We start from the raw sequence: 24,929 nt of genomic DNA on the forward strand, positions 1-24,929 counted from the left end.
GTATTGTCAGGAAAGAACTGAATGCATGTACATGGGAATTGCACTTGTTCACAAGTCCACAGTTTTCAGGCAGTTTTAAGACATTGGTCCCACATGATGCTTACAAAGTCATCCCCAAGGAGGAGGCAGGGCAGATGTTACTTTCTGTATCTAAGCAAGATACACACCCAATGGCTCCCCAGGTGAAAGGGGCCTGTAGTGAGGTAAGGGGAGAGTTTTGAGTTGGCTTCTGCTGTTTTGCCACAGAACCTCCTGCAAAGGAATGGCTTGTGGATTCTCACCAGCTGTCTAGCCTGAGGGAAGCTAGAGTGTTCAGCTATCCAAATTGATATCATATAGTTTAATTGCATTGGTTTAAAATTGAAAGAGCATTTCTTCAGCTCCTGCAGCATGTGACATGTTACTTCAGGCCACAGGGATTCAGAGCTGAATGATAAGATTCCAGCCCTTGGGGCCTGAGGGACTTGTCTGCCCTTCTATATCTTTTTCTTCTTCCTCTTCCCTTCTTTCCTCCATCCTCAAAATAGCCTCAATTTTTTATGTTCGTACATTTGGGTCTCCAGTGCTGTTAGAGCCATGATCACTCTCTTGCACTCCAGGTCTCCCAGATGAAAATATCCATTTCCCCGGAAATACAATTGAAATATTTTATATACAGGTCCAGCATGTGGTTTGTCCTTAATAAGTGTTTGTTTTCATTATTTGATATTAAATTTAATTCATACAAATGTGTGAAAAGTTCAACTCTCTTGAGGCAGGGGTGGTGTTTTCTCTTTAAAAGTTCACTTCAAATACTATTTGGTCATGATATTTCTGGTGTAGGCAGCCAGGATGGAAGCTGGGCTGGATAAAGGCCAAATCCTTTCTGCTTAGGGAATCAGTTTGCCAGACATGTGAATAGCTGTATCCCAACTCCAGGTACCTGTACCCACATCCTTCTGTGATCTTTGATTCTCCTGTGATGCAGTAAATGTAGCAGTGGAGTGGAGAGTCTTCCTCCTTTCAAATTGGCATGGAAAATACCTCAGGTATTTGACTACTATGACACTGGAGGCTTTAGCGTGTTTGGTAACTGTGTGCCAGGTTTGTGTCCAGTTAGTGAAGTATCTCAGGCCTTCTGTCCTCTACAAAATTTTTAAAAACCCAATCTGTTGCAAAAGGCTTTCCTTAATGACTCTTCAGGGTCCCACATGTGGAAATGTCAGTCTCTCTGCTGGCTTCTAATATACAGGGCCTTCTGAGCGTGTTCCCAGGGAAGGAGAGTTGATTAGGTAGACTTCTCTGGATTTAGTTAATTAATGGCCTACTCCAGCCCCATTTCCTGCTTTCCTGGAGAAACACTCAGTGATGTACTTACACAGCAAAGTCAGATTTGTTAGTTCTTTTATGTGAAACATCAGATGAATAGCTTGAAGGAATCTTTTCCCAACAGCATCTCCTAAACTCCAGAATGGAATCAGAAGTAGGGCAGTGGACTAGTGCATGGACAGGCCTGCCTATCTATGATCATCTCAGCATCTTGTGGGAGACACATCAGGCTTGCTGCAGATGAGTGAGACATCAGAATAGATTCAGGGCTAGTTAGAAGATTCAGCACGCACAGTCAGGAGAGCTGGGGAGCTGAATCTAAAGAAGATTGCTTTGAACCTATTTGCATTAACACATGAAAACATCTGCTAAGGTGGACAGTATTTTCTTCAGAAATTCTGTCCTTGTGTGTTTTGCAACAAGCCCAGGGAATATATATATTCAAATCCTTAGTAATCTAAATATTCAGAAGTGCATAGAGTATTTTGTGTTTTGAGAGGGGTAGCATAATGGGCAAATGTCAGGATTAACAGCTGACTTTTTATATATATAAAATATATATAATACAATATAAATGTATAGAATATAATATATTTGTATTATACATGTATAATATAGAATACATGTTTATCTTATATGTATATATAATATATACATGTATTTTATACATACATAATACATATAAATACTAATATTTATATATATATATATATATATACACATACATACATATCCCTTTCTTTCATCATGCTAGCATTCTGCCTCAGCCTGGCTTCTATGTTTTACAAGCTGATAGAATATGCTATTTACCCTCCTAATTTACTAAACCTTGTTTGTATAAATGTACACCCACTTATCATAGCCACACCACTGAGGACTTACTAAAACACAGATTGTTAGGTTCCACCCCTATACTGTCTGATTCTAGGTCTAGGATGGGGCCTGAAAATTTGCTTTTCTAGCCTGTTCCCAAGTGATGCTGATGTTGCTGGTCTAAGCACTGCTTTGAGAACCACTGATCTAGATATTCATTGAGTTTTAGTATTCAGCCAAGAGCAGTTGTATGCAAACAATAACAATGTGAAATCATAACTTAATAGTGGTAGAATGATGAGATTTAGTTAAGACGAAATACTTTCTGTGACAGAAATATGTGACCTCAGTCGTGGATATGTCATGAAGACTTCTGGGGAACCTCATGTTTGTTTTTTAAAATTAACAAACGACATTAGAGGAGTCTTTTGCTAGAATAGACCTTAAAACCATCTAGCCTAATACAGTATCCTTCTTTATGAAAGAAGAGACTGAGACCCCCAAAGATGAGATCTCTCTAAGTTCACTTTTTTTTTTTCTTTAGAGGCAGAGACAGGACAAGTGATTGGTTAAGTAAAGACTGTGTTAGGGAGGAGAGCTTTTAAGAGGACTAATTCCCCAAATATAAAGGAACCATTTTAGTATTTTGTCAACATTTAAAATGTTTAAATTAAGTTCACCCCAAGTGTTGATTTTAGGCCTTCTGAGCCAAAGGTCTATAGTGATTTTAATACAGTTTTTTCCAGTAGCAGAGATCCTTTGATGGCTTAGTTTTTGGGTTCTTGGGAAATCTGATACTAGAGGCAGCCCAATGAAAATGTTGACAAATACCAAGTTTTCAAAGTATTAACTATTGTAATTAGACAAGGAAATTAAACAGTATATAAGAATTAGAAAAGGAAGAGGTAGGTTATCATTGTCTACAGATCCATGCAAACACTGAAAACCTAATGAAATCAATGAAAAAAGTAATATAGCTTAAAAGAATTTAGGGAATTCAGCTGTGTGGCATGGCCAAAAAAATTTAATAAAGTTACTAGTTACAAAATTAATATCAAAAATCAATAGTTTTTATCTAAACCAACAACACTCAGAAAATATGATGGCAGGACTAAATACCATTTCTAGTAATCACTAAGAAGATTAAATACCTAGAAATAAACTTAACAAGAAATGTGCTGGAGATATATATATGAAGTAAACTCTAAAATACTACTGAAGCTTGTAAGTGGAAAAGTATATCCTATTCTTGACCAGAACTCTTGAGCAGTTTAGGATCATTCTCTCTTAAGTTTACCCATAAATTTAAAGCATCCTCTATTTTAAAAAGAAATCACAAGTTCCCACAAAGAAGATGACCTGCCGATTATTAAAAATTTGAGGAGTTTAGGGGTAATTAAGATCTTTTGGTACTCCTGATTTTGATGGAGCCAATATAGAAAGTCCAGAGATCTAAAATTGCATTTACAATTACATAAAGAGATGGTTCATATCAGTAAGAAATAGTCATCTGGGGAAAAAAATACAGTTGTATTTCTCCCTTGCTCCCTATACTAAAATTCCAGATGGGTCAAAAACTTAAACCTAAAAAAGTAAACTATAAAAGTAATAGATATTTAAAAAATAATCTTGGAGTGGGAAGAGCTTTTGAAACAGCACAAAAATCAGATTCTGAAAAAGAAAAATATCGATAAATTTGACTACAAATTAAAAAATAAAAATTTCTGCAAGGCAAAAGTTACACATACAAACATACCCCATAAAGTTAAAAGAGAAATGATGAAGAAGGAAAAATATTTGCTGGCCATGTAGCAAACAAAAGGCAAATTTCCTTCACATATTTGTATACCTGGCAAATCAAAGAGAACAGGACCAGCAACCTAGTAGAAAAATGAATTGGTAAGGGACATGAACAAGCAACTCAGAGTAAGAAATACAAGTGGTTTATAAACACAGGTAGAGATATTCAAGCTCACTCTTAAGTTCAGACATTAAAAGGAATACCATTTTCCACCTATCAGAATGACAGGGATCCAAAAATTAAAATAAATAGGTAGCATAGGCAAGGCGGGGGGAGGAATATTCACATATATTGTTGGTCAGAATATAAGCTGGTACACCCTGTTTGAACCACAGTTAGATGACATCTTGTCAAAATTTTAAATGAATATACCTTTTGACTCAACAATTCCAGTTTGGGTATCTCTCTACAGAGGTACAGGACTTGTGGATATTGTTAAAGGTACTGTAGATTTCTTGCCACATTATTGGTAATAGTAAGAAGCTGAAAACAGCCTAATTGTTGGTCAAATGAGGATTGACTGAATTATTACAATCATACAAGAGAATTCTGTGCCACCATTAGAAAGAACATTGATGTTTATAGGATTGAATTTCCTCTTAAGTGGAAACAAGCAAGATTTAGAACAGTGTATGTGATACTTTCTTTGTATTTTTTAAAACGAAGGGAGAGATAGTTGTGGTATACATTTTACTTAAACCATTGTATTTGACTTATTTCAATTTGTAATGAATATTTAAAATACCAGTTGGATACTTTATTATTTTTTGGACTGTCTTTGAAATTTACTGTATATTTTATGCTTGGAGCACAGTTCAGTTTAGACTAGCCACATTTCAAGTGCTCAGGAACCATATAGGACTCCTGGCTCATGTACAGAGAGCCAAGAGCTAGGGCTAGAGGTTTAGAAACCCGGGTGGCCCTGCAGCTTATTGCTCTGACAATGTGCAAGGAGTTTACTTTTGCCTGGGCCTCATTTTCTTTTAGATAGAATGTGAAGGATTAGACTAGAGTTTTTTAGAACTTTAGTTCCTTCCAACTTTAAAATTTAAGGTTCAAATACAGCATTTCATATTACTTGCCAACATCAAAAATGGAATTGCACTTGGTTTCAGATACACGATTTTCACCAGCACTCCTAAAATTGTGTATTCCTAAGTGAATCATAGTTCATATTGTAGGAATTATATTGTTAGTGCTTAGAGTAAGGTTCTTTGTTTATTGGTTTAAGGGAAGAATTTACTAAAGCTACATACATGTTGTAAATCAAGTAGGAATTGGTCAGTTCTTTAGGCTTTGTTAATATTTCTAATGGCACATGGAGAACCAGGAAAGAGTAAAAGAGAGAATCACATCAGTAGTATTTAAAGAAGGACTAAATGTTGAAGGAGAAAGAGTTGAGAGGGAGGGGTTTTTAGTACCCCTGTTTATAGAGTTTATTCTTCAGAAGATAATAATGAGCAGTTCGCTTTGTACAAGAGAGAATGAGAATCACTCAGACAGTGGATCTCAATTGTAGCCACACATTGGAATCCTGATGCCCATTCTGCACCACTGGTGGTTCTTGCAGTGTGGTCCTGAGACCAGCAGCAGCCATAGTATCTCCTGCGAACCTGTTAGAGATGCACATTCTCAGGCCCCCCCCCCCAAGACCTACTGAGTCAGAAACTCTGGGGTGGCGCCCAGCAATCTGTGTTGTAACATTCCCCTGGTGAGTCCATTGTGCAGTCAGAGTTGAGAAGGAGCAAGAAGGATTCAGGGTGGGGAGAATAGCTGGGTTTCGTTTTGAGTGCTAGTTTTCATCCTGTACCCGAAAAATCCCATGGACAGAGGAGCCTAGTAGGCTACAGTCCATGGGGTCACAAAGAGTCGGACACGATTGAGCGACTTCACTTTCACTTTCTTTCACTTTTCATCCTGTATCAGCCATGGGGATAGAGTTGTAGATGGAATGCAGTCCACTGGCTTGGTGTTTGTCATTCCTGATTTGGGGGTTTGGGTAATTTATTGGGAGTATAGACAGTTAGATGTTGCATTTCACAAATGGAAATCAAGAGCATCCAATCCAGTTGAGGGGAAAAAAACATGGGAACCACAAAAGCCACAGAAACTACAAAAGGTTGGGACAGAAGGGAACAAGTATGTTAATTAAAATGTAAATGAAGAAATCCCAGGTAGATTATAAATTATTTCATTTATGTATGTTTCTTAAAAAAGGTTCAAGTGCCATGATGATTTTAGGCCCCCTTTATCATCTGTTGTCAAGTCTATTTGATCAAAAACCGTTGAAGGCTTATTGAACCCTTTATCATCTGGCATTAAAGGTTCCATTTCCTCTTTAACATTTGAGCTTTAGGTAGGAATGCACTTAATATAGGTATGGTAAATTCGGAATGAACTAAGCCAGAAATAAAATATATTTTCCAAGTATAAAGAGGTTGTCACTGACTGAGAAGGAGTTAACATGTCACATTCTTTTGATTTCTACTTCTCGGGAGAAATCACAGTATCTGTAATTTTGGAGGCATATTCTGAAGAACGTTATATTGTGATCTCTCTAAGCTGAATCTTAGAAATCTGTCTGGGAGTTTTCAGCCCTGACAGAATGGACCCATTTTAGTATCAGGTTGGTTTGATTTTTTAAAAGTTAAGAGGATTGTATATGCAGATCATTAGAGGGACTGTTTTTCCTCTGCCTTGTTATCAGCAGATGGAAGAAAGCAGGCTGGGCTGTGTTGAGAGTACATCTGGTGCTTCTTATCTTTCGTGATCTTGGCTGTATAACTTCTGTAAACCCTTTTTATGTATTTTTCTTTTCTCATCCCCAAACATTACATTTTATGTGGGAAAGTCAATTTTGATAATTTTCCAAAAGCTAGGTGTTACAGCAGAATTTGTGCCTCTTAGAAAAAACTACTCCTTACTATAAAGTAAAACCTGCCTTTCATACCTGAGTAAAACAATTCTGATATAACTTTCCTAATCCTCACATTTATTACAGAAAAGATGACAATGCTGTTTTCTAGACCATGTTAATGAAAAATATGATATTCATTTTTGTATTAATTTCCCAGTAGTGAGTTTATTTTTAGATTGTTTTGTGAATTGGGCTCTCTGAGTTTAAAGTGGTTTTCAACACATGGATGTTATTGTCAAACATCTTCCCCAAATACCAAACACATGCATTTCAACAGCTTTTTTGGACAGAAGCACAGTTAATAATTCTTTTATAGAAAAAATATATGGTTTTTAAAAAATTATTATTTTCTCAAATTACATTCTGGTATTTAAATTCTGAAACTTCATTTCACCGTGTAGACTTACCTTGTATTGCCAAGAGGAAAGAAGTAGCTTTTCTGCAAAGCTAAATAGTTTTTACTTTATTGTCTGCTATGAAACAGCTGCTGATACCAGAAAAATGCCGTCTCATCATTGGGCCTGGGGTGTCCAAAAGAGGCAGGAAAAAACTGACTGTAGTTCCCTGTCTGCCCTGGCACTCTGTCCTCGTTTCTCTCCGTTTTCATTGCCATGAAGAGCAGGAGAACAATATTCTGCAATTAAGGATTCCATTAAGTTGAAGAAAAGAGCAAATGGGGGATGTTTGTTCTCCAAGCTGAAAAAATTTGTCTGGATTGGGGGGGATACTGGTAGTGGTATAGAGAGAGGTGGGTGGAGAGACGAAGTCAGGGCTGTTTGTTGAATATACTGTTAAGGACTGTTACCATCCTAATTAATCAAGTTAGAAATTACAGCTGTAGTCGGTTTCTCCCCAATTCTTGTTATCAATTTTCTTCTCTTTTGAGACAAAGCAAATATAAATTTTGTGTTCATTTGTCATTCGTTCTTTGACTTCAGCATCTCTGAAAATAACAATGTAGCACAAAAGCCCAGTATTTACCTAGTTGTAATGTGGGTTGCCATGGTGTTTTGCAAATTATTGCAATTATGTTCACCATGCGAGTCGCCCTTGGTAACTGGCGAAAAAACTGATAATCCTGTTTTGAACAAAAGGTCAAATTGCTGAATAGAAAGTCTTGATTAACTAAAAGATGTACAAAGTGGAATTATTTCCTACCATTCAGAAATAGTTCTTGATCGGGTTTGGGGGAGGGGGTGAGTAAGTACATCTGATTACTGAAGTACAAAGCATTGAAAGGATGTTGTCTTGAGCCTTTCATGTAGTCTTAATGGTGGCTTTTTTGTCAAATTTACCCATTTGCGGCATTGAAAGAGGCAGCTGCATTTAAGCTGGAGAGACGGTGCTTTTTCAAGAGTTCAGTGCATGGAAAGTTCTCAGCAGTATCTGCAGTTTACTAGTAGCCCCTGGTCTATTAAAACTGATGTGCCGCATTTGAGCCCATTGCTCTCAGTACTTGTGAACCCCTCTGGCTGATGATCTAATAAAGTGCTCTTACTGGACAATCTCTGATCAGCTACTTTAAAAGGAGCTTGGGGGAGGGGGAGGCAGAGAGAAGCCTCACAGGCAGTGAGACCTAGTGTATAGGCCAGAAGAGAGCCTCCAAGGACTAAACCGAGAGGTCTGTCATGATGGTAATCTGTGCTTAGGTATTTGCCATGGTGTTGTGGGTTTTATGCCCTGAATCCCTCTATGCTGTGATCACAATTTTTTTTCCTCTCAAAAGAAATCTTCATTTTATTACAAGATGAATAAGAAAAGAGACATGTCAGTTTGAAATTTGGAAATCCACTTTTGTGGATTTGCTTCTTCAGTGATGGGCAGTAATAAAATACATGATCCTACGTTTATGTAAAAGCAAAAGTTTCCCAGGTTACAGCCAAAGGTCAGATGGATTTCATCTGTTCTGAATCCGGCAGAGCATCTGAGGGAGAATTTGGAGGAGGGGGGGTTTAATGGCCACCTGAAAAATCAATTCTTAAAACTTTTGAGAGTGTGTGAAAGTGGCATGAAAGCAAAGCAAACCTTAACAAGTTTGTGGGTTTACATTCTACATCACCTAGCAACCCCCTGGCGCAGCCAGATCTCTTGTCTACCCTTAGTTCTGTTTACAGACTATTCAAACGGTCCTTCGAAACCATGAAAGATATTCAGTTTCATTAGTACCATTCTCAAGGAGAAAATAATTAAAGTTAAATGAACAAATATTGCCGGGTGATGGTTTGAAGTCCACTCTGATTTTAAGGTGCCCTTTGAGACAATTGCATATAGTTCAGTTTTAACATGTTTTTCAGTACCCAGGAATACCGCACTAACTCATACCAGTAAATACTAGCTTGCAAACAAACAAACAATAAAATTTACTTTTAGCTAGACTTGAGCAAAGAAAAGAAACTCTCCTAGTAATAAATTTCTAGGCATGCCTTCCTGATTGAATTTTTTAATCAGTTCCTACCCTGGACATCTGAGCTGATCCATGTGTACACTGAATAAAGACAGGGGAGGGGGTCTGGGGAACAAAGCACCTTTCTTTAAAACTGATTTATTACCTACCTTTGAAGATGCAGCGTCATAAAGGAAAGTATTAAAATCATATTCCGTGGAAGGCTGTGTGCATTATAGTGAATAGCTTAATTTCATATATGTGTCTAATACTAATAATACATGCCCTGCCATTCTTCTTGGAAGCTGCTTATGTGCTTAAATTAACCTATTGTTGAAATATCTGATAGAGTGAACAGAAATTTTTTTCAAATGCCTTTTTATCCCATAAGCCCATTCTTTGAAAATTTGAGACCAACCAAACGCTTATTATAGCTCAAAATATTTTTCAGATGTGTTAGTGGTTCAGTTATACAGAATACTCTTGGTAAAACTGTCTGTTCCCTCATTAATAATAGTTTTCTGATTATAAAAACAATATGTACTTGTAGACAATTTACAAAATATAGAAACAGAAAAAGCTACCTAAAGATAATCATGGATAGCTTTTTAGAGTATTTCCTTCCAGTCTTTTTTTCTGTGTACATATTGATGAAACTAAGCCTTGAGTTAGTTAACTTTTGAAGCTTGTTAGTATGTGCACATACCTAAGGTGATGTTTTTTCAAGAGCGAGGACTTGAAGGGTAAGAGCCATGTTGGAAGTAATGAACAATTTTTCTCAGTGGCCTCATCACTAAAACATTAATGAGCATCAGAGTAGCCATTTTTCCATCTCATTCCATTTGATTCTTTCTTTTTTCCTTGTTGAAATAACTATATGCCTTAACTGACACATCCATTTATAACCATTCATGTTGGAAAGTCGGACATTCATCATGGTTGGAATATTACATCCCCAAGTCACTTGTGGCTTCCTTCACGTAGGGAAAAAAGAGTGTTTTATGAAAAAATTTGTAATACAGTAGAGATTAATGGAATGTGGAGAGGAAAATGCTTTCAATTTCTCTTGTAAAGTGAAAGCAGGGCAGCGCGGAAATCTTGTGTTCTTACTATTTGTATTTTGTTAGATCTCTAACATCCGCAGTACATGGCTGGGTTGCATGAGCTCTTTGTGCTTTGTTGACAGTTGACAGACAAAGCAAAATTATTCCTGAAGCAAGGTACTGTGTACTTAGTTGTGACCTATTATAGCCTAAGAATGTAGCTTGCTTTTGAGTTGGATAAATAGAGAGAGCATTTTATAGAATAGACTTGAATATACTAAGAGAGATTTTAGCTGCCCATACAGAAAGATACATGTCCTCCATTGAACTTTTTTCCCCCAAAATGTAATTTTCCACATAAAGTCATTCTAAGTATATTTTCCCTGGTTGCTTGCACGGAGACGATTTTAACTGTTCTAGTATTGTCCTACAGTGGTAAAATAAAATTGCTGGTAATTGTTGGCTTTCTCTGCTCACAGCATAGCAGAAGAAGATGGTTTCCATGGGGCTCTCTAATGTGCCTCAGGTACATCTTCTGATGCTCATCCTCTGATTGCAAATTAAAATAACAAGACTATGGTATTGGATTTGATGCGAGGCAAAGCAGAACAACTTGCTAATTTATCATGTAATGTACAATTGCTGAGGTTGGAATTTGTCCACTTGTAGTGCTATTCTATGTGTCTAAATGAGGACCACTGTTTGCATCTAACCTATCATAACAGTTTGGGAGTGCTCCATTATGCTTTGAGCAAACTGATGGCAGAGTATGGTCCTTGCACAAATGATAAGATCAATAAGTTTCAAATAACTTGGATGAAATGACATGTGACTGTTCACTTAAAGAGATGTCTTACTTTAAAAATCAATTTTAATAATATTTAAAATTCTTACATTGACCGATGAGGCATTTTCTACTTCTCTTTTGTTTGGTAATTTTGTTTAAAAATATTTTTGTATTAACTTTGGTGAATAGTTAGTGTATGTGTATATTTTTCCTGATTTGCTCTTTCATCTCCTACTCTGGCACCTCTCTGAGACTTAATAATCACTCTGATGTGCCAGGATGTTGCAGTGTAGAAGATTTAACTTTAAAAGTAAAATTATATTCATGTTAAAACTTCCCCTAGAGATCTTAGGAAAATTTTCTCCCAGTTTTGGGTGCAAATGTGGGTCAGAAAGCAATTTGTTTTTTGATATTTCTGGAAATCCCAAATCATAACATGTCATTCTTCAAAAGCAGCTGTGGGCCCATACTGTGCACTGTCTATAAGAAGGCCCATTTTACACTGGGAATAATTCTGTGACAGAAAAATGTTACTGTAAGGGAACTCCAGAACATTTATAAATGGTTTTGGGTGAAAAGAGTGTCTGGTATTCTCAAAGTGCATATAGTTTGGGGAGAGGAGCAGTTAACAGCCATTATAGAAAAATAGTAATGATATGATGAACTCTGTAAGAGCATGCATGCTGGCAGACCTCGCCCTGTGACCCTGTCACTGCACTCCTGGAGAGCCATTACAGTTTTAAATAAATCATACTTCACTGCAGTAGTGTTCTGTTGTCTCTTGAATCTATGTGAATCCCTAAATAAAGCACTTTCCTTACTGTCTATTCTGCCGTCTATAACTTCAAATCCAGTATAGTTTTATTAGGAAAAACAGAAATTTTACTTGTGTTGATGGCATAGTTGTACTATTTTGCAATCAAGTTGAGAAGCAGTTCCGCCTAATCTTACCAGTTAGCCCTCTTTGTAGTTCTCCATTTGGGGATAACATCAGGTGGAAATTGACCAGGTTCTTTCCTAGTTAGAATAGTGAGTTGTCAGCTATAAGTACAGCACTGATGTCCCCCAGTTCTGGAGAATAACAATAGTTGACACTTACTGAATGTTTGTGTGGGCTTTCTTATTTGGTCCTCTGAGCAACTCTAATAGGATAAACATTACATCCGGTATCATAGATGAGGAAACTGAGGCTTAGAGAGCAGTTTGGCCCCTTCATACAAAATCACCTATTAATAAGTGGGAGGGGAGAGAGCACACTCAAGTGCTTTTTCATACCTGTTCAGTTTTCTTCATTGAGTGTAAACATTTTGTGCTAGAGACTGGGTAAGACACTACCATATCCAAAACGAGTCATTCCCCAAGGGCCTGACCATCCAGTTAGGAAGGTATGATAAAGATGGTTCCAGGACAGTGGACAGCAGGGTCTGTTCAGTGGCTACTGGACTAGAAGAAGTCCCTGAGGGTTGGGGAAATTTTACAGGTGAGGAATGTAAATGATGCTCAGTGAATGGGCATTTTAGGCAGAGGTTCTGTGGCATGAGCAGGAACAGGGAGTTGGCAATAGGCAAAAAGTGATGATGACAGAAAGCCAGCACTATGGGACAAATAGTGAGAAAGGAGGAATGGGACCAAAGCATGGTATAGGAAGGTATACAATTGGAGGATGGGAGTAGAGAGGTCTTGGAAAGCTACACTTGGAAAGGCTGTGCGTTGGCTGTGGGAGAGTATGGAGTCAGGGAAACCTGGCACAGGCTACCACAGTAGATCATCATTGAGGTCTGGGTTCGAGTGCGTTGGTGATAATGGAACTATAAGGCCAATGGACAGATTTGGTGACTGACTGGAAATTGGTGAAGGACCCCATATATTTTAAAGAGTATGAAAACTACTGTAAATTTTTTTTCTACTGTGACTTTTAAACCCCTATTATTTTCCATAAACCTGATCCTGTGCATTTTTTATTTTATTGCTTCTATTCATTTATTTTCTTCAAAAGATAGTTTGAATGCCTCTTACGCACCACATTTCCGTGTGTGGGTAATTTCTGTGTGTACATCCTTCTAAAAATAGAGATGTACATGAATTAATAGCAATTTGTGTTTAAGGTGCAACTGTTAGGAATGCCTCAGCTACAAGTGGAAATCGATCCCTTTTTAGCATGTGAAGACAGAAACCATTTTTGTTGAGGCCTCAGAAATATAATTTAGCAATCAGAACCAATCAGCATTTAACACAATTTCATACACAATGATTTCAAGGTATTAGTGATGCTGAGACTAAAGCAACAGGTGATAAGAGTTTTGCATGTTTTGATAAAGGTTTGTTTTGCGCTTGGACAGGCTGGCTTCACCTCGTTTGAACCCTCTACTTATAAACATGGTTAAAGTAGCAATCTGAAAACTTAATGACCCTATTCTTCTTGGTTATGACAATTTGGGATTTACACATGGTATTGCATAATAAGATGACATATTTGGATGGCAGACATCCTCAGAGTGGTTCTGGGTTTTTTTTAAAGCCAAACCTTTTTATAGGTTGGAGTTTTCAAAAAGCTACACATTATTAAATTTTCTTTTTCCTTCACTGACTTGGCAGTGTACCTTTGGGCTGCATGTTATTTCCCAACATGGGAAATGAAAATAAGTTTATTTTTGCCCTTGTGTTACTTCAAAGAGATTTTATACAACATTGGTATTTTCTTTTGCTTTTATCACCTATGGGAGGCAAAATGCACTGTGAGATATTGTAAGATTTGCTTCATCATGGAATATTTTCAAAAATCTGACATATTTATTTTTAACAGCTCAAATGTTCCTTGAAGGGTGTATTTAGCACAGTCAGTCAATATTTGCTGGGGAAACAAAGGGTTAACCAAATGTACTTGACAAAACTGAATGGAAGCAAAACATATATTAAATATAACTGGGGCCTCTTTCCCCCATTAAAGAGTTTTATTTAAAATGCACCATGACCAAAAGCTTAATTATTAAAATAAAACAATAGGCATAAAGAGTTACAGGCTTCTAATATTTTTTTTCAGCCCCAGTTCCCTTCACACAGTTATCAGCATGTTTAATTTCCATGCATAATAGCACTAGTTATTGTTGTCATTTGTAAAGGGAGATTAACAGATAGTAAGTACAAACAAACCCAAATAAGTACTGAATAGAGAGGTGACAAAGAAGAAAAGACCTCTTTAATGTTAATTATAACTGGTAGGAAGTCTAGACAAATTATATTATCTGTTTTCTATATGATTTGAAAGGACATTTAGTTAGTAACTCTGTCAGAGATAGAGTTGGGTGTTTGCTTTAGAAACAGGTGAGGTGACAATTTAGCATCTCCCTGGATGGCAGCTCACCTGGTGAGTCATGAAGTTGTGGTAAATTAATAAAATCAAGTTTCAAAAACACCTGAAAAGAACTGTAGCTTTTTGAACATTGTATTTAAAAAATTAAAAAATAATTTTAACCCTGGGTTGTATTCTGGTACTCAATACTTTATTGTCTCAAAACATGATAATTGACTTACCTGCTTGCTTTTTAAAAAAATTTGTTAAGAATTGAATGAATTACAACTGTGGTTGTGACTATTAACTGATAAGTGTTCCCAAGTGTGTAAAGTCTCAGGTAGCAAATGTAGTGTCAGAAATCCAAATAAATGAATGGGTGGTTCATTCTTATATTTTTCATACATCATTTCCCTTGAATGCTACTGTTTCCTTTATTAATATGCATTTAAGCCCAAGCCCATGTAGGGTACTTTCAGAAACAACTAGTCTCACCTTTTGTTTTATAAGCTACATTTAAAATGTACTACCAGCTGTTGCTGTCAATCCCATTATCCCTCTGTCTCCCCCATGCCTGGAACATGCTAAACCAAAGTATATTTTTTCTTTAATTCTTGAGGACCATCAATTTTGAGCTGCACTCTTAATGACTTTTTTGGAGGGAACAAATCCATGTTATTTGTAAAGGCATCTGAATTTCAGAACTCTTAAAATGTATCCTCAGATCAAGAAAATTGGTAATAGGCCCTAGGAATTGAAAGAGTTGCCTATGACTAAGAACCACTGATTCTCTTTTCTAGTTCAGGGTCTTTTGCTATGGTAGTAGCCGTATGTCTCAGATCAGTAGAATCCACTCGACTCAATCTCTTCTCTGTTATTTTTAGTTGGTACTGTGCAAGGTGGTTCTTAAAACCATACCATAGCGAATTGCTGTTTTGTTTTTGTGTATGCGGATCTTGCTTTCCTATTTAGATGATAAAACTTCCTGAGACTGTATACCTGGGGACTCTTTGCCTATTCCCCACAGTATTTAATACAATTCTGGGCATATATTAAAGGTTTCATAAGGATTCCTTGAGACTCTACCTGAAAAGTTGATGTTCCTACTGAAGGTGGGAGTGAAGTATATTCTGAATGTATTGTCTAGATGAATTTTGTATTCTTTAAAGGCAGCATCTTTTATTTGAGTCAGAAAGTTCTACAGTGTACTTTCTCTGGTGTGAAAGCCATAACGAGCTGGAAGAACTGATTCTGGGCACTTTCGCTTGAGTTTGATTGTAGCTACTTCCAAGAAGAAGATTGAGGTCACTCAACAGAAAACTGAGCGGGGACATCCTACAGCTTTGGATTAATGCCACGTGACAACTTTAATAAGCGACAGATGAAAGTCCCTAAAGTAATTCAGCAATATTTGTCTATATACTGCTCTTATCTGGAGAGAAAAGGTGTTGGCCTTTTCTGAAACTGAGGTTGCTCAGAAACAGGGAGTATGGTTAAACATGTCATTGATCCTTTGCTTCATCGTATCACAGTCATATCACACATCATTCTCTCTTCACTCTTGTGCACATTTTCTCTCTGCCTAAGTTGTCTTCCCTGCCTCCTCCACCTACTAAACCTCTACTTACTCCTGAAGACCAGTTCAGAAGTTCCACTTCACCAAATACTCCCAACACCCAAATTCAGCTGGTTCCCTACTCACGGCTCCCCAGGCGGGGACCACATGCAACAAGGGAACATACTTTGTTCACCTTTATCCCCTAGTGTTTCACCCTCATTTGCCTTAGGGCTCTCATGCCTAATACACGTAGCACTAAAGCCCACAGGCCCTGGTGCCTTCATAAGAACACCAGAGTTTGTTCAACCCCACATGTGAAGTCTTGAAGAATTCTATGTTTAACAGTTAAGTTTTATAGCAAACAGAGCTCATTTAAGTTAACAGATATGTTGTTACCACATCTATATGAGAAAATTTAAACAAGGACTGTGAGAGAAGGTACCTGAAGAAAGAAAGCGAGAGAAGAGGAGGGTTTTAAAGGCCAGGGAAGTGGGTAAAGGCTATTTGAAACTACTGGAAAAGAGTGGTTGGTTGAAGTTGTCCTTGAAAACATTGCAGCCAATTTTATGCCCCCAGGGAGCATGCATAAAAGAATCTGTTTTCATTAAAAAGGAGATAATTGCTTATATTTTTAAGTGTTTCTTTTATGTCAGAGATAGTTGTAGGCACTTTAAATGTATCCCATCATTATAACAGACCTATAAAGAAAGCGTTGTTATTGTGCCCATTCTATGGAGAAGGAAACTGATCAGAGCAATTAAGTAGTCAGCTGTTGGGAAAGTCATTCATTTCTACTCAGTATATTCTTTACTTTAGTAATGGCCTTTCACTTCAGTTCAGTTGCTCAGTCGTGTCCGACTCTTCGCAACCCCATGAATCGCAGCACGCCAGGCCTCCCTGTCCATCACCAACTCCCAGAGTTTACCCAAACTCATGTACATCGAGTCGGTGATGCCATCCAGCCATCTCATCCTCTGTCATCCCCTTCTCCTCCTGCCCCCAATCCTTCCCAGCATCAGGGTCTTTTCCAGTGAGTCAACTCTTCGCATGAGGTGGCCAAAGTATTGGAGTTTCAGCTTCAGCATCAGTCCTTCCAAAGAAATCCCAGGGCTGATCCTCAGAATGGACTGGTTGGATCTCCTTGCAGTCCCAGGGGACTCTCAAGAGTCTTCTCCAACACCACAGGTCAAAAGCATCAATTCTTCGGCACTCAGCTTTCTTCACAGTCCAACTCTCACATCCATACATGACCACTGGAAAAAACATAGCATTGACTAGACGGACCTTTGTTGGCAAAGTAATGTCTGCTTTTGAATATGCTATCTAGGTTGGTCATAACTTTCCTTCTAAGGAGTAAGCATCTTTTAATTTGATGGCTGCAGTCACCATCTGTGGTGATTTTGGAGCCCCCAAAAATAAAGTCTGACACTGTTTCCACTGTTTCCCCATCTATTTCCCATGAAGTGATGGGCCCAGATGCCATGATCTTAGTTTTCTGAATGTTGAGGTTTAAGCGAACTTTTTCACTCTCCTCTTTCACTTTCATCAAGAGGCTTTTTAGTTCCTCTTTACTTTCTGCCATAAGGGTGGTGTCATCTGTATATCTAAGGTTATTGATATTTCTCCTGGCAATCTTGATTCCAGCTTGTGCTTCCTCCAGCCCAGCGTTTCTCATGATGTACTCTGCATATAAGTTAAATAAGCAGGCTGCTGCTGCTACTGCTGCTAAGTTGCTTCAGTCATGTCCGACTCTGTGCAATCCCAGAGATGGCAGCCTACCAGGCTCCCCCGTCCCTGGGATTCTCCAGGCAAGAACACTGGAGTGGGTTGCCATTTCCTTCTCCAATGCATTAAAGTGAAAAGTGAAAATAAAGTGGCTCAGTCGTGCCCGACTCTTAGCGACCCCATGGACTGCAGCCTACCAGGCTCCTCCGTCCATGGGATTTGCCAGGCAAGAGTACTGGAGTGGGTTGCCATTGCCTTCTCCAATAAGCAGGCTACTGAACTAAAACCCATCAGTTTACATTCTGCATGTAATCATGAGTTTTTATTGGGAGGTTTTGATATATTAGGTGGCAGGAGTATTTCTTTTAAGTAAAGAAACTAATGTCTCATGTGATCTCTCTTTTTTTCCCCCAAACTTTGAGTTTCCTAATTTTTATGTTTGGCACATAGATCAAATTAACATGACAGGAAAGAAGGGTAGGGAGCTATTTCAGAATCTATTGGATGACATGAATCTACCTTGATCACGATAAGTCTTATCTTGATCACGAAAGGGTTTTTGTTTGTATTGGTTGACACAGTACAAATGGTGGTGATAGGACTGAAGCATTCTCTTTGTCTCTCCAGGGCTGGTTGATTTGTGAAGAGCCCACATGTCGAAATCGAACTCGGCACCTTCCCCTTCAGTTCTCCCGAAATGGACCCCTTTGCCAAGTCTGCATGAAAGCTACACTTCGACTAGAGGTAATGGTCGCCTCATGCTCAAGAACTGTACGTGGCAGGGCACGGGGATGTTAGCTTGTAACTTCTGGGAAGTGGATATTTGGTGTATGCCCTGTGGTGATACCCTACTACCACACACATGTATTTAACAAAATATTCAGACTTCAGAAAGATACATGCTTTAATTTTCACATTATGAACAGTATATAACTAAAAGAGAAATTGATTAGTTCTCTTACGGGTTACTCAGATGTCTTTGGTTACCACTTTTTAATTACAGAGAAGAGATAACTTTTGTAGAAGCTACTGTTATCTTCAGAGTAGATCAGAACCCCTTTTGCAAAGGCCAAAAAACCTCCCAAACCTGTACCATAAAGGGCTGATTTGATTTTTGTGGAATTCATTGTTTCTGAGTAGCAGCACAGAGGGGTAGTTCTCAAACCTTTTCTCACCTCAGTACATAGACTCTCAGTGACTCCCATCTGGTGAGCATGCAGTCTGGAAGCACTTTCCTGGTAATTAAGATGCCGTCCCTCTGTCACCCACTGTGAACATCATAGACCCAAGCAGCATTTGCTCCCGTGTGGGGAGAGGGGTATTTGAAGGTCTTCCAGGCAAAGCGGATTTTGTGATCAAGTAATTCAAGCCAACTCTGAGTTCAGTTCAGTTCAGTCGCTCAGTCGTGTCCGACTCTTTGAGACCCCATGAATTGCAGCACACCAGGCCTCCCTGTCCATCACCAACTCCCGTAGTTCACTCAAACTCATGTCAGATAGTCAAGGTTAAACAGGACTTACTGTAGACTGTCACAGAACCTGTAAAATGATAAGGTGCAGTCTACTTCACTGATATAGGACTGTTACGTGCCTCACTTTCCAAATGTTTCTGGTCCAAGGATTTATAATGATCTGGGTGAGAAGAGTGAGAATAGGAAGCTTGTTACTTATTTACTTATTTTTTAACTCATAGACCAGTTTTAACAAAATTTTGACTTCAGATCTTTTCACTGAAAAGAGTTGATACACAGGCTAGTTTTAGGAAAATATTTTAACATAATATAACACTTAACAGAATTTAACAAGAATTACAAGTGGCTGCCACCATTGTATATTCCCTTGTTCTTATGCATATCCATATGTATTTTTACGTGGTTTCAGTCATAGTGAAGATATGCTTTTATATTATGTTTATCTTTTGTTGAGCATCTGTCTCTGTTGCTATTTAATTTTCAGTACTAAACTTGTAAACACAAATTTAACCATTCCTTTCATTGGACAATTTAGGCTACTTTTACTACCCCTTTACTAGAAAATTGTGATGAATGATTTCCTGCTTAAATTATTTATTATTTGAAATATTTATCAACAGTACACATCCAAGTGCGTAAATTTAATGTAGACATGATTCAGGTTGCCATACTGCTTTCTAAATGGATTACCCCAACTTAGGTGCCAGTTTTACCTCTACCTTTGTAGCATTTGTGCATTATCATTCATTTATTTTTAAGTAATTTGATAGGTATAAAGTGTTCCTTGACTTATTTTTAGTATGTCTTTGTTAATTAGATGGTAGATTTTTTAAAAAATACGGTGCACATAAGTGAGAATTAGTTGTTGTAGTGAATTCTTTTTACGTCAGTCTCGTCTTATGACTTGCATCAGCAGGTGCAGAAAGAGAACAAAAGTATATATATTTAGTGTGAGTCATCAATCCAGTTGTAGACTCCAGGGGAATCACCTTGCTTCATGAACCGATGCTGCCTTTGAGATTTTTTAAACATCTAGCTCATCAAATCATGTTCAATGAAAACTGAATTAGTTCTTAGAAAGTCAGCCAATCTTAGGATTCCATTCTTGGTGACAGAAAGTACAAGGAAAATGTACAGCTAGTAGATCGGTAACTTTCCAGTAAGTGCTGATGATGTTATTGGTAGTGGTTTAATACATCAGGTTATGTTTTATCATTTATGAACCTTTTTTAAATGAGTGAACCAACACACACATTTTGAAGTATTTTTTCCCTTCATTTTCTTGTCCTCAAAATGGAAGCATGTTAGGTAGGCATTTACCAACTACTCAGGGGCATTTAGCTCCTCAGGCCATGTTGCTGCTCAGAACATGACCCCCTGGAATAACTGGAGGTTCAGAGCATCCTGGTTGGTGATCTTGCTCTTCGCCATTCCTTGCAGGGACCTTAACAGTGGGACTGAGCCTACTCCTCTTTAGTTCATTTTCAGTTACTAGTGATGAGTAGGAAATCTCTTAATTCTGTTTATGATGTTCCTGGGCTTTCCTAATAGGAAGAAAAAGCTATATCTTTTTAGAGATCATTCTAAAGTGGCTCCAGAATCAGTGATGCCATGGGCAAGATCATTATAATTAGGGTTTTCCAGAGGATCTATTTTGCAGGATTATGCTTATCTGGTTCTTAAGTTCTGGGTGATTGTGTGTCAGTCATACATTACCTTAATTTAATCATAATTTATTGAACACCTATTATACCCTAGGCACTTTGCTAGGGACTAGGGACATAGCAACGAACAGGACATTTCCTTATTTATAAAGCTAGTTTAGGATTGCATTACATGTATTATATAAAATTGATATCTGTGGGCAGAATTAGGCATTTGTAAATATCTGTATGGGGATAAACATTAGAGTTTCCTAATGCTTAACTAGTGAGGACTTTAAATACATTGTCAAGTTTGACGTTATAATACTTACCTCTTACGGTGCCAATCTGATCTTCACATAATAAATCTACTCTCATTTAGTCCTGTGTTGTAGTTGGCTTGAGTACTTCCCAGAATTGACTTGGGATTTGAGAGCTGGCTCTTCTTCTGGCTTCTCTTGCCAGAGTTATGAGAAAGAAAGCTTGGACAGTTTTGTTCCCAGGGTTTTAGACGTGTCTCTCTTAGATAGCTTAAAAAAAAAAAAAAACAACAGAGATAAAGAAATCAGTTAAGAGTTTTCAGGTTAATGGCAATTTAACAGTATACAAATTTCTGATTATGAGAAATACACTCTCTGGGCATTCTCTGCACATAGAAAGTGCAAATAAATACAGGAATGAAAACTCCACTGTATGTGTAAGTTCCCAAGTGAATAGAACCTTTTTTCACACTGATGATAGAGATAAGACTTATCCAAGTTAGTGAATAATTATTTTAATATATATTTATTTTAAGGATGTGGGTTTTTGACTTATTAAGGTGGTCAAGTCTGTATCGCTGTGATCCGAACACACAGGGGATCTTATATTACGTAATTAACCAAAAATAAAGCATTAGTTTGGTTTTGTTTTCTAATTAGAACTGAGATTGAAACCAAGTTAAACTTTTTCTCATTAACATTGCCTTTCTTGATGTGGAGATGAGAAAATATCTGCATGTGACCCACTTGCCACTCCTGGCTGGAATGGGGGGGAGGTAGGAGCACTGTGGCAGAGTTTGGTTTATTCAACTAAATTTCTTAAAGGCCTCTTATGAGGAAAGCACTAAAATGACTTCCAGTCCTACTGTGGGACACCCCTAGTGTTTCTCACATTACCCTTAATTGTAGAATTGTTAAAATCTTTTGTGACAGAACGTTTGTACCATGTAGGACTCTGGCCTTCATGGGAGAGGGGAAATACTGAACTCGTGATCATTGTATGTTGCAATTTCATTATGGCTGTGGCTGATGGATTATTGATTTAAAAAGTAACTTAGAGACAGTGTGAATGTTGCCAGGCTATGTGGGACAATGTCTTGTTTCTGTGTAAGATGAAAACAGTTGTGGTCTCTTAAGGAAGTAATCATAAGCTGCACAGGAAGAGAAACTTGGGACTATGATGGAAAGTCTCAAACAGCTGTACTGAGTCATTGGTTACTCTCCAGTAGACAATGGGCTTTTATCATGAATGACCCTTTGGAATTCTCTGCTCTGATTTTCCTGTGCTTGTGTTTTGATGCAGAGTTTTGGGCTTCTCTGGTGGCTCAGACGGTAAAGAATCTGCCTGCAGTGCAGGAGATCTGGGTTCGATCCCTTGGTTGGGAAGATCTCCTAGAGAAGAGAATGTTTACCCACTCCAGTATTCTTGCCTGGAAAATTCCATGAATTGAGGAGCCTGGTGGGCTACCGTCCATGGGGTTGCAAAAGTTGGACATGACTGATCGACTAACACTTTTTGCTAAATTCTACATACAGATTTGCCTACCATGAAGCAGATACTAGCCTTCCTTTCAGTATAGTATTTTTCTATTTTTTAAAAAATTATTGAGATGAAATTCACATGACAGAATTAACCATCTTAAAGTGAATAATATAGTGGCATTTAGTGCATCCACAGTGTTAAGTGATCACCACCTCTTGTCTAGTTCCAAAACATTTTCATCACCCACCCCCCGCCCAAAAAAAACCCTTTGTTTGTTAGGCAGTCACTCCCTATTCCTTCCCATTTTTTGGGCTACTGGAAACGACAATCTGCTTTCTGTCTCTATGGATTTACCTAGGTTGGATATTTCATATAAATGAAACCATACAGTATGTGACATTCTGTAATTGGGTTTTTTCACTTAGCATAATGTTTCTGAGTTTAATCTAAGTTGTAACCTGTGTCAGTACTTCATTACTTTTTATGGCCAAATAATAGTTCATTGAGTAGATATATCACAATGTATTTATCCATTTATCTGTTCGTGAACATTTGAGTTGCTTCTTTCAATATGCTTTTGAAGTTTATTTTGTTTTCATTACTTAGAGAGATCTTGTGTTTGGTCTCAATTTGTCATATGCCTCCATTGTTGGTCCTAGTTTAGCTAAATGGTGCTATACGAGGCTAGACTGATCTTCCTTTTTCCTGCTTTCGGTAAGCACCTACTCTTTGCCTGTTTTCTGAGAACCTTTTAGGTACTTGAAGGTAGCTATCTTCCTAAGCTTTTCTCTGCTAGGCCAAGTATCTTTAGATCTTCAACCATTTCTCTAGTGCTTTGCTTTCAGAATAATGATCCTAGTCCAGGGTTTATGTCCTGATAAAATGATTAGCCCCAAATTGCACACAGCTGTTGGATAGCTCTCATTACCACTAGTGTAGCGCAAAATGAACCTGCCACTACCAGCTTTTTCTAGGTAATAAATTTCTGTGAAGTCTTTTTAGGGTTGCATTAACTTTCTTGACATCCATATTCACAGCATTGATTCATTTTGCATGTTCTGTGTACTCAAACACATAATTTCTTGGCACATAAAATTGCTAAGCCATGCCTTATCAGGTTTTCTGAGATGCAGGTGGTTTATTTTTACCTAATGTAAGACTCCATTAGTACTGTATTAGTTTCCTAGGGATACTATAATGAAGTACCTCAAACTGTGAGTGTCTTAAAACAACAGAAATTTCCTATTTCACAGTTCTGGAGGCTAGCTGGAAGTCTGATATCCAGGCATCATAGGGGACTCTTTCCCTCTCTGAAACTTGTAGAGGAGGATCATTCCTTGCCTCTTCTAGCTTCTGGTAATCCCTGGCATTCTTTTGCCTGCAAATGCATCACCACAGTCTCTGCTATCACAGTTGTGTCTCTTTTCTTCTTCTTATAAGGATATAGTCATGCTGGATTAGGGCCCACTGTATGACCTCACCTTAACTTGATTTTATCTGCCAAGATCTTATTTCCAAATAAGGCCACGTGCACAGGTACTCTTAGTCAGTTCAGTTAGTTCAGTCACTCAGTCATGTCCGACTCTTTGCGACCCCATGAATCGCAGCACGCCAGGCTTCCCTGTCCATCGCCAACTACAGAATAGACATTTAATTTGACAGTGTCATCAACAGTGACCCTCAAGGTCACATTGTGGTCCAAGGTGACCGCACAAGCTCCTTTAAGGCATCACAGACTACAGGACACAGAAAAGGCTGAAGAGTCCAAAGGTTGCGCTTCCTAGCCAAGTCAGTTCTTTGAGCAGTCTTCTCAGAACTCCCACCCAATACTCCTTACGTTTCATGAGCCAGAAATTAGTCACATGGATATAATAGCTTATTTTGTTACTAAAAAGAGAAAAAGAGTAGACTGGGTATTGGGAGCCAACCAGCACTCTCTGTGGCAGAGACCTTCCAGTGAACCCTGTCAAATCTCCCTTTGCTGTGCTCAGCCCATCACTGGCCCATTGTGGATAACTTGGATCCTGGTTCTGCCGTGCGCCCAGTCTTTTGGCTTCTACATATCTGATGCTGTGATTAGCCTTCCCTTTTTAATCTTCTCCAAAATATCGATTAAAATGAAGTACATTTCTGCCCATTCCAGTGGCTCAATGCCTCCTTCCAAGTGGACGCTGCTCCATTCTAATCAGCACCCTTTGTGGAGGATTGTTCTACCAGTTGCTAATTATCTTTGCTTCTAGCTTATCATTCTCTGCAGCGGGTTTCTCCCAAGGGGAAAACCACAGCGTTACTGAACCAGATGCTGATGGTCTCGTGGTTTCGTAACTATCTTGGCCCCTGAAATGAGAAATCATACAGTCCATCCCTTCAATATTCTGGCATTCTAAGCAGCATATTTATAAGAATGTGCTTGCAATGTACTCATTCTGTACCCCTAGAAGCCAGTTG

General features: G+C 38.2%; 1 protein-coding gene and 1 pseudogene across 2 annotated transcripts in view; one reads left to right on the forward strand and one right to left on the reverse strand.

The window, feature by feature from the left end:
- POLA1 (DNA polymerase alpha 1, catalytic subunit) overlaps positions 1-24,929 on the forward strand; it is a 291,633-nt gene that overhangs the window by 166,969 nt on the left and 99,735 nt on the right. For both annotated transcript variants that reach the window (XM_012106423.5, XM_042242229.2), the window contains exon 35: positions 18,252-18,368. In XM_012106423.5, coding sequence (XP_011961813.3) covers positions 18,252-18,368 — 117 coding nt within the window. The remainder of the gene's footprint in view (positions 1-18,251; positions 18,369-24,929) is intronic.
- LOC114111500 (putative ribosomal protein uL13-like) overlaps positions 3,691-24,929 on the reverse strand; it is a 47,841-nt pseudogene continuing 26,602 nt past the window's right edge.

Source organism: Ovis aries, chromosome X, assembly GCF_016772045.2.
Source record: "Ovis aries strain OAR_USU_Benz2616 breed Rambouillet chromosome X, ARS-UI_Ramb_v3.0, whole genome shotgun sequence".
Lineage (NCBI taxonomy): Eukaryota > Metazoa > Chordata > Mammalia > Artiodactyla > Bovidae > Ovis > Ovis aries.